At 35.1% G+C, this 11,122-nt stretch overlaps 1 protein-coding gene across 1 annotated transcript in view; it reads left to right on the forward strand.

Moving 5' to 3' along the window:
• The window catches only part of LOC101982509 (transmembrane protease serine 11C), a 47,586-nt gene that overhangs the window by 14,006 nt on the left and 22,458 nt on the right, over positions 1-11,122 (forward strand). The window contains exons 3-4 of the mRNA XM_005359417.2: positions 1,772-1,890; positions 9,699-9,766. Coding sequence (XP_005359474.1) covers positions 1,772-1,890; positions 9,699-9,766 — 187 coding nt within the window. The remainder of the gene's footprint in view (positions 1-1,771; positions 1,891-9,698; positions 9,767-11,122) is intronic.

The following is an 11,122-nucleotide window of genomic DNA, read 5'->3' on the forward strand; positions in this document are numbered from 1 at the left end:
AGAAAATAAATGTTACCCTGATTTGAACACTACACAAATAACAGTATTAAAACATCACATGGGTAGCCTACAAATATTTACAATTATTATGTAAATTAAAAGTTAATTAATTTATATTTCTATAGTCTTATGAATACACAAAAAAATCTGTACACAAAGTCCATTTTCAAGGATGTAGTAGAACCTGTAGTATCCAAAGTGTATTTCTAGTGAGAAGCCAAGTTTGAGAACAACTGACATCAAAGAAGATAAACAGACATATAAGAGTAAGACATTTGGAGGTTCAGAGGAAGTGACCAAGTTCACTTTATCATTTCAAAGTGCCAAAAATTCAGGCCTTTAGTCAAGTTGCTCTGCCATACATGTCCTGCTTTGCCACCATCATCTCAATGTCCAAGGAATCTGGACTAGTTGTAGCCATTATGTACGAATTCCAGCCGGCCAGAAGGGAGATCAGGAAAGCAAGAGTGCTTTTCAGACTAGATCTTTCCTACTAAATGTTCTCTCGAATAGGCCACTGGAGAGTTACATGCCCCTGACAGAAATCTCAGAAATTCCACAAGCATTTTTCATTCCATTATTCAGGAATGCAAATGAAGCAGCCTCACTCTTAAATATAACAGAGGCTGGAAAACACAGTTTATAGATTAGCATCAACTGGGATAAATCAGAGCTTGCATTACCCTAAGGAAAAGAGGAGACTGTCAATAAATGACACGTGGTTGGTGCTTGGAGAACGTTAATCTTTCTCACTGATCTTTTCATCACTTCTATTTCAATATATTCTCAAATATACTTAGACTAATCCTAAGTGGAAACTCTTCACCTCTTCCCGCCCCTCCACAAAAAACTAGTTTAGTTTCAGGGTATAGTAAATGAAAGTAAAAATGTAAGAGTACAAGCAAAAGGACCTTCTCAATTACCCTTGTATTTACTTCAGCATTTTACTCTGGAACCACAAGCAAGCTTTCTTCCCAAAAAGCTTCTTTAAAAACAAATATAGTAATACATTCTGGCAGGGGCATGTATGCAACTCTCCAGTGGCCTATTTGAGAGAACATTTAGTTGGAAAGATCAAGTCTGAAAAGTAGACCACAGAAGTTAATGAAGACATTCAAGATAGATCAATTTCTAAGATAAATGCACCCCAAATTGGCCACATGCATGGCATTAAGTTATGAAACTATGCATAAAAATGGGCATAGTATAAGCCCACATAAACATGCACGAGTCCAAAGACAAAATAAAAGGATTAATGTAAATTAAAATTGAAAATAATATTTTCTATATGATAACATCTATCTAGGCATTCATTGCTTTGCCTGTCTAAAATCACATACTTTGTTTCTTTGTTCAGTTTACTAAATGTTCGGGATGTTCAAATCATGACTTATTTCATTTTCTCCACTATTTATTTTAATTTCCTAAGTATTTTGTGAGTAAGAAATCCTATGATTGAGCTGATTTTGCAGAAATGTAGTGTATGGCAATCACAAAGACCAAGATAATTACTATACTTTAATGTAATTTTGTTCCATAACACATTGCCCAAGCTTGAAAACTGTCATATTAAAATTTTACATTAAAAAATCTTGAATACATTTTTGGCAAAAGGTTATAATTTAGCATTTCTCCACCCAAGCAATTTCCACAATCAGTGGGCAGTAGGAGTTTTAGATGTCACGTAACCTGACATTTTATGAGCGTATGATTTCTCAGAATGAAAGTGGTTGTGCCCAGTGGAAAAACTATTTTCCTTTTCTCTCCTCAGGAAAGCCACCTTTCTACTACCATGTCAGCTTTAAGGTTAACAACATTGACTATGACAGCAAATTTGCAAAGCCATATTCTCAGGAATACATGGATCTAAATAAAAAGATAGTGTCTTTGGTAAGTTGAGTTACTTTTTCTCTGTGCTTTCCCGAAAGTGTTAAGACCCTAACAGTCATCTTCCAAGTTCAAAACAATTTCTAACCAATACCTTGTTCTAGATGAGATGAAGAAGCCCTTTCAGAAAGTCCTCTGAAAACCTGAACATGGAAATGTGCAAAGGCACACATTTCAAATAACCCTGAGAAAAATGATTCATGAAAAAGAGTAGATAGCTCTAATGGATGAATCAATCACATTAGTAATACATGTTTGATCTCTAAGATGCATAACTTATGTCATGTTGCCTCTGGTTCAAAAATTAACCAGTCCCTTGAAGAAGAAGCCTGGCCAAGCTGAAAGACAATGTAACCAAAATAAAGACCACTTTGCATGTCTTCCCTGTTGAGGGAAGGTGACAAACCTCTTGCTTAGGAATTAGCTTTCTGTTCATGTTCACCAGGTTAAAAGTTCAAACAAGAGTCTCGCTCTATTGGGCTGGAAATGTCTGTTATCACAGATATGATTATAATTAACTAAAGTAACTAAATTAATCAGACTAGCAGTGTCAGGAGCGGTGGTGACGTTATCCATCTGCCATTCAAAATCTCCTAATAGGACATTGCAGACCTCGCTTGTCTGACTAGTAAGCTTGTAGTCCTTCCAAAGCACCCACTACGCAAAAGTTTTCAATAAGTCAGAGTCCCTGAAAGTCCTGGTGTGTTTTTCTACTATGGAAAGAATCAGAAAATGAAGGCAGAAAAGTCAACCTTTAGCTTTAGGACAAATATGCGACAAAGCAATATAGTATGGTGGATAAGAAAAAGCTTGCAGTGAAATATGCCAGACTCAGAGCGATAATTACTGCTTCTTTCTTTTCTATGTGAAACCTAGACTTTAAAAATAGATATGCAGGAATGGGAAGTGCCCAATGGATGGGTGGGAAGAGGACAAGAACGTGAATGGGGTCCAGGGAAAAACAAGCAAAACATAATATGCCTACATGAAAATATCATAATAAAGCCAATCATTTTAGACAGTGAATGCTACTAATGAAAAGAATAAAATACAAAAAAAGACAAAGAAATTGACTCAAGGGCCTTATTCAATTCCAAAATTAGTGTTTTACTAGCTTTATGACTTGAGTTCCTTATTCTCCTTCAATTAAGCTTCTTTCTGTGGACATTAGATCACAAATGCCAACATAATAAGGGGTTGCAGGCGTCACAAAAGGTGAAATGTGATGTAAGCTGAAGTCCCATTATTTCGTCGGTCTTTTAAAAAGATAGCCTTAACCTATGAGTATAATGAGAGTCAGTTTAATATATTCATTTAGCAGCATAATAGCAGTAGTAGGTTTTCTTCTAGAATTTATGATCTGTCTAGCTCTTGGTTCAACAATTTAATGCCAGGTATGGGTTTCATCTTGTAAAGAGGGCCTTAAATCATGGTTACTCCCATGGCACCCATGCCAATACTGAATTCCTAAGAAAATCGTCCTAAGACAAGCTCAAACTTCAGACCATACATTCAAATCAATTAGCCCCTGCTTACTCTAGCGTAGGAGTTCTCAACCTTTCTAAAGCTGTGACCCTTTAATATAGTTTCTCATGTTGTAGTGACTCCCAATGATAAAATTATTTTCATTGCTACTTCATAACTATAATTTTACTACTGTTTGGAATCACAATGTAAATATATGATATGGAGGATATCTAATATGCGACTCCTGTGGACATGTCATTTGACCCCCAAAAAGATCAAAAGTGACCCATAGGTTGAAAACCACTGCTCTAGAACAGTTGGTATAACTAATATTGCGTCATCCTTGCCTGTTAAGCAGTGATCATGATGTCCTCCTTCAGGTTTACTAAACAACTCCATTCCCAGCTTCCAATACATATGCTTGAAAACAACATATACCAAACATGTTGTGCAATGCCTTACTTTTATACTTTCTTTCTTTCTGTTTTCAGGGAATATAATAATGGCCTCATTTGTTAAAGTTATCACTATATACAACATTCATAGGCACAACATGATAGCATAATATAATAGCATGCACAAATGGAGTTACAAATCATTAGACAAACCTCATAGCCACTACACTAATTCCCGTAGACTCTGATTGCCACTATAGAATTCTTTCAATGACTCATCCTAAAAAGAAATTATATATTTTTTCCTTTGGAAAAGAGAAATACTGCTTTACCATAAACTATTGGGGAAAGGTCTTGATAGAGAACATTCTCAAAGTTCATATTTTATATGGTTTCTAACAGGCAACTCAAGAAATCTCTACCCTTCTTGTACTATTTTAAGCTCTTCAGCAGGTGTGCTATCCAACTAAGTGAAAAGAAGTTCTAAGACCAATTAACACTGACACAAGATCTTATTAATATAATTTCCTTCATTAATTTTCAGTATAAGTACGTATATAACAATACTTAATCCTCAGGATATCCCTATGTCATATAAAGAAACTGAGACACTAAAAGATGAAGTTGTCAAAATCAAACACCTTGATTTTCTTTTGTCCTTTATTGAAAGATCACCAAAAATACTACAAAATCTTGAGCACACTTCAAATTGCAGGAAGTTAATATAACCAGATAAATAATCCAATATGTTTAATACAAAGCAATATGATTTTCAACACATAAATGCTTTTGGTTTATAGATGGTCAGCGCAGTCATACAGTCAGCCAACCTCATACATTAAACCACTTACTGGAGTAAGGGACATATTAGTTAGGCATACAACCACAGAATTCATCGAATAAAATTTCCCCTACACTAACCAGAGCATGCTAGGAGCATATACCCCTTTAGACATATGCCTCTTTTTGATGCAATCTACCAAATGACAGGTTCTTTAGGTGATTCATCAGATTTAAAAACATGCTAGTTTTTAAAAACTAATAATAAAGTAAATAACAATAGTTTTCTGTTCCACTTAATATAGAATAGCAAATATTGCAATTTGAGTAAAAATGATGTTAGCATACATTCAGTTCTATGAGCTTCAAAATGTATCAGAAAAAATAGTATAAAAGCCAAGAATGGTTTTTTTTTCAATTAGAAAAGAAATATTTTATTTGGATATAATTCAAGTGTTTCTGTGGAGAAAAATCTGGATTTTTTCTATAAAAGCCAAGAATCTTAAATTCAAGTATTACTATATTGTCTATTTTTAAAACATAATATTTGTTGCATACATTAAAAGTAAACCATTCTCTATTAGGATTTTAGCCATAATGGAAATAAGATAACTCAAAATTTATCAAATACAACAAACATGATGGCACTATTACTTATATTTCAAGAGTTTTTAAAAGTTTTCCAGTTTAATTTCTGTTGTGATAAAATTTTCTGACCAAAAGTAACTTAGAGAAGAAAGTATTCATTTTAATTTACAAATTCCAGGTTATAGCCTATCATTGTGGGAAGTTACCCTGACAGAAAGAAATGTCTGTACATACGTCACGTGTTTGCCTCTGCTCAGCTTGTTCTTTCCACTCCCACACATTTAAGGGTCCCCAGGCCCAGAAAATAATGCCACCAACAATGGACTTGGTCCTCTCACATCTACCAACTTGATCAAAGCAATCCATTATAGACATGCCCACAGGCCAGCCCCATCCAGAAAACACCTTATTGAGACTGTTCTTCTCAAGTGATTCTAGTTAACCATCACAGAAGGCAAGAGGAACGATTGCTACCATGCTAGTATTCTTTTCTACGACTGGAAAATATAGACATAAAACAACCAACCCTAAATGTTCAGGACCCTTCGACTCAGGAATCATTATGAAATAAAGAAAAGATGGTAGCCTAAACATTCCCTTCACTTTGGGAATGCCAAACTATTAGATGTGTACTATTTCCTTTGTGTGACAGCATTTCTCACTTAGAGATATATTATCTTGCAATCCTTTGTAACATGGCAAGACCAATAAAATATTTTTATGTTTTGTGAACTGATAAGAATGGGGGGAATTGTATAAGAAGCAATATTACAGTCTAATACATTAACAACAGCTTTCTTAAGATAAACAACCCAAACTAACAGATTTCCATGAACCTATTGTTATCAGTTTCGAACTGTTAATCCATCCCATCAACATGGTGTCTCTGCCTTAGAATACCTTCAGAAATAATCTAATTTTATCTGCCTTTGTAATAGTTACTATGTTCCCTAGATCTTATTGTTCCAAATATCTTCAACACCCTGATCCCAGACAATGCTGACCATATTCAAATAACATTGTGAAACAGAAAAAAAAATAGTTCAAGTGGAAATGGTACAAAAAGAAAGCAAAGATGAACTGTTTAGGGGAGGAAAACGCTAGATTTATACAATCCACAGAATTATTTCTGGAGCACAGATGAGTTAATACTGAAATTATTTTGAGCACATAAGTAATTAAATGGCTTTATCTTTTCCCTGGGATTCTCTTTTCCATGAGGAAAAAAGACACTGCAAAGCTATTGCCCTTCTAGAATGCAGGATAGTATTTTGAGGTCTTCAGTTACTTCATGAACTAGATTGTATATCATAATATCTTTAAAACCTTTCTCTGAATCTATGTTCTTCTCTGGATAACTTTCATGTTTCCTTTAGCAAACTTCTGTTGAATAGGTAAGCATGCTTTCTGTTTCCCTGTATCGCCTTTGTTTCATACATCAGGGATCTCTCAACAACCCCTTTAAAGTGTTTAAAAGAAGGGCACCAAAGACCTTGCTGCTGCCAAATCATTGCTCCTTCCACTTACAATTAACACTCTTTCATCTCTGCACACACCTCCTTTCCTGGCTTCTACAACACATCCTTCCCATACTTTAATCATGCTAAGAGCTGTTTTCTCCTTTAAATTTGCTGTTTCATTTATCGTCTGCAGATATGAATTGTGACTCAACCACGGCTTTTCAGCGTCAAGTTCACCTTTCCCATGTCTCCTCACGACCTTTATCTTTGCCATTCTCTGGATATATTCCTATGAACTTTCACACTTAACCCACAATTTAAAAGCTATCTTGCTGATCTTCAACCCCAAAACCTAGTCTGTTTGTTTGTTTGTTTGTTTGTTTTATCCATCTCGGGAAAATAGATCAATCTAGTTTCTCAATCTAAAAACCTAACAATGGAATACTCAAAATCAACAAATCACATTGAATCCACCTCCAAAATATAACCTAAACCTATCCACTTCTCCCCTTAACTACTACCATCTCTTTCCAAAACTCTTACTATTGCCTCGACACTGCTATCTTTGCTATTCTCCTGTATCTTCATACTCCATTCACACAATAGTTAAAGTGATCGTCTCAAAAAGAAAATGATGTCACATCGCTGTCTTTAAAAGGCTATAAAGAGTTTCAATGTACATGCTTATATAAAGAATAAATAAACCCACAGATCTTGTATGAGACAGTGGGAAATGGATCCATGGATAAAAACACTTGCTGCTCATACAGAAGATTCAGGCTCAGATCTCAGCACCCACTCTTCAGGCAGATCCAGGAATCTGACACCCTCTCCTGGCCTACAAAGACACAAACACAGAGATAGACACATATGTACAAAATTTTTAAGTCTTTTTTAAAAACTTACATAAAAAGAAAAATAAAATGAAATCACACAAAATAATTTTTTATTGAAAATAGAATGTTTTCCATACAATACATTCTGATCATGGTTACCCTACTCCCAGCTCCTCCCAGACCCTCCTGACTATTTTCACATGTTTAGAAGAGCAAAACATAAAGACAAATGTTGTTTTCCAGTATTTTGTCAAAATGCGTTCAAAACATGTAGTGTCATTAAACTGTTTTTTTATTCTCATTAATTCTCGTAGTTTCCTCAAAATTAATGACAAGGTCAATTATTCTTTTCAACAATTCCAAAATGTTCTTTAGTAGAGATACAGTGTCTATTAATATAATATAATATATATATAATATTAATATATAATATTATAATATAGGCTTTCTATTGCTGTGAAGAGATACCATGACTATAGCAGCTCTTAAAAAGACAAATATGTAAATGAGGTGGCGGTTTACAGTTCCAGAGGTTCAGTACATTATCATCATGGCTGTGCATGGCTGATGTGTGTATGGTGATGTGCAGGCAGGTGTGGTGCTGGGGAAGTCTACATCTTGATCCAAAGGCAACAGGAAATGAACCGAGACACTGAGTGTGACTTGAGCATGTATGAGACCGCAAAGCCCATATCCACAGTGCCACCATTACCTCCAACAAAGTCACACTTCTTAGGTGTGCCACTCCCTTTGGGGGCCACCTTCTTTCCAACCACCACATACAGCATTATGTTTTCAGGTGCTTCTATATTTGTGGGTACCTGCTGGATCCAGGACTTTAATATAAATAGGCATTATTTTTTTAAAAACATCTACCTATATCCTCATAATTTTTCACATTTAATAAGTTTCTAGACTAAGATTTATAAAAACCAGTAAGATTATAATTTTAAGAAAGGCTGCCAAGTAACTATCCAAAAAGCTAAAAAAAAAAAAAAAACCTTATATTTACCCCAGTATTTGAGTACCCTTCCTCCACTTCTATCAACAACCGTTTTTCATAAGACCTCTCAGTAAATTAGTACAATTACATTGGTAATTGGCTGTGCTTATATTAGAAGGCATGAATTCCCTCACACTGAGTAGGCTTTAAGTCCAGTTAGACAACTGTTGGCTATAACTGCCACACACTGCACCATTGGGAATCTTCTGGCAGACTAGCCTCATGCTTCCTACACTTTTAGCTAGTTACGACTATTGATTGTTTCTGTCCCTTGGCAGCTTGTATAGTTCCTTCAGATATAATGAGAACTAATCTTCAGGGAAGAGGCTTCCAGGTTGTTTTAATTTGATTCTTCCAAGTTCATGTCCAAAGTGCAATAGGGTCTTACCTTCAGTTTCTGGGAGGCAGTCAGTGGCAATGACAATAGCCACTGTCATACTGTTAAGAGTTTCTTGGAAGCCCCTGACTGACAACACAAAAGAAGGTTTTACACAGCTGGGTTTTCTGTTAGATTGTTAGGGCTCTTACTATTTGTCAGATAGTTAGGTGTATGGGGTAGTGTACTTTATCACCCCATGTAAATTTAACTCCAATATACATATATATGTGTAAGCATATACAACAATGTTTTTCCCGTGGCTTTTTCAGACATTGTTAGTGTTATTTGCTCTCTTCCTTCTCATTCCATATTATCCTTCCTCCCTTCCCCACTTAAAGTATCCCATCCATATTCCCCTTTTTTATTCAATAATACCTATGACCTACAATCTCCCTTTAAACCTATCAACAGCACATATTTGAAAAATGAAAAAGATAGATTGCCATATATGCACTTCAGGTATGCCATAGCACACATATACACATGCATGCACACACACACACACACACATGTGTGCACACACACATACAATTTGTACACATCTCTATGCACACTACTTTTATTACATTGACATTCAGTAAAATTTGCACATGGAAGAAAAATAATATCATAATATCCACTAGTACATTGAATTCACCACTTCAAAATGAGTATTATAATTTACCATGCTCCTACTCATGATTTTTGGAAGACATGAACATTACATGTTTTATGAAAATTAGGAATATATAATCTCAGTGACTCATAAAGAAGTAAAATTAAATGTATTTGGTGATATGAGGTCAAACTGGATGACTTTGTTTTACTATTGTGTATTTTTAGGTGTATTTCAAGTTTTCCAAAGTGATAGAAACCTTTTTAAGAAGCTAAAATCATGTCATTAACCCTTTTTCTTTTTAATAGATGAATGAAACATTTCATGAATCAAAACTGAGAAAACAGTACGTCAAAGCTCACACTGTCCAAGTAAGGTATGCATAGCATAGCAGAACGAGAAGCAGTTTCATCTCCTTTCTATATTGCCTTCCAACAAAATGTGTTTGCGTGGTGTGCAACTTTAAGTTTGAAACAAAAATGGATTTAGTGTCGTAAAACTCCCTGTGCTCCATATATATAAAGGAAATATTTTTATCATTTTTTGGAAAATGATTACTGAAGAGATGGCTCAGTAATAAAAGCAGTTGCTCTTGCAGAGGACTTGGGTTCAGTTCCCAGCACTCACATGGTGACTCGCTATCCATCTATGACTTCAGTTCCAGGGCCCAATGCTCTCTTCTCACCTCCAAGAGTTCTGCCTGCACATAGTTCATAGACGTGCATGCAAAAAAGGCACATACACATAAAATAAAATAAATAAATCTAAAAATAGTAAAAGTACAAATTAACTAAACTAAATTCCAACTAATTATAAGCATCAGATAAAAGTTAAATGGTCTGTTTTTATTTGAGGGCACAAAACCAAAAAGTAAATATAAAAAGGAGAGTATACTTAAAACTTTTTGACATGAATAAGCCAGAGCCATTGAGACAACATGTAGGGTAAAAGCACTGGACACAGTCTGGTGACCCAAGTTCCATTTTAGAATACTAAAGAGACCTGACACTAGAGAACTGCCCTGTGACATAATATGACTGTGAAATGACATAAATGCTAACATGCGCACTTACACATGTGTGCACACACATACACACACAGAAATTGAATAATAAATTTCATTTTTGTTTAGCACGTGTCACATGGGCAGGGGAGCTGAAGAGGTAGTCGGTTACCAGCCTGGATTTTGAGGATTATGTGGCTCTGTATATTAAATAAAAGTTTTTTAAAGTTGAAAAAAAAATGAAAAGAGCATTGCAGAATGTCTGGGTTAATTTGGAAAAATTATGTTTGGGCTTATAAACAAATTAAAAACTGGATTTGATATTGAAGTAGGGATAGTTCACATAAAAATGGATTTAGGTATTTTTGCTTAAAAATCAAATTCACTTCCCATCCTAGTCCTCCACCCAATAGACAGAAGCTGTTGTGACACACGGAACATTCCTGTAATCCCATGACTAGCCAGCTGAGGAAGGAGAGGACCACAACTTCCAAGGCACACAAGGCTACATCCTGAAGGCATCTCTCATTAAGAAGTATATAGATAAAATGAATATACAAATAATAGATGGAAAATCGCCTAGGGTGTTCAACAGCTTGCATTAGACTCTAAACATTCATGAAATACATGCATTGTGTATAGCAATTTCTCTCCTTCAGTTTTGGAACTCTCAGAAGTCAAGTTTCAAAGCTTTATTCATTGTCAAGACGTAGATAAATATATTGATAA

The sequence above is a fragment of the Microtus ochrogaster genome, linkage group LG1, assembly GCF_000317375.1.
Source record: "Microtus ochrogaster isolate Prairie Vole_2 linkage group LG1, MicOch1.0, whole genome shotgun sequence".
NCBI lineage: Eukaryota > Metazoa > Chordata > Mammalia > Rodentia > Cricetidae > Microtus > Microtus ochrogaster.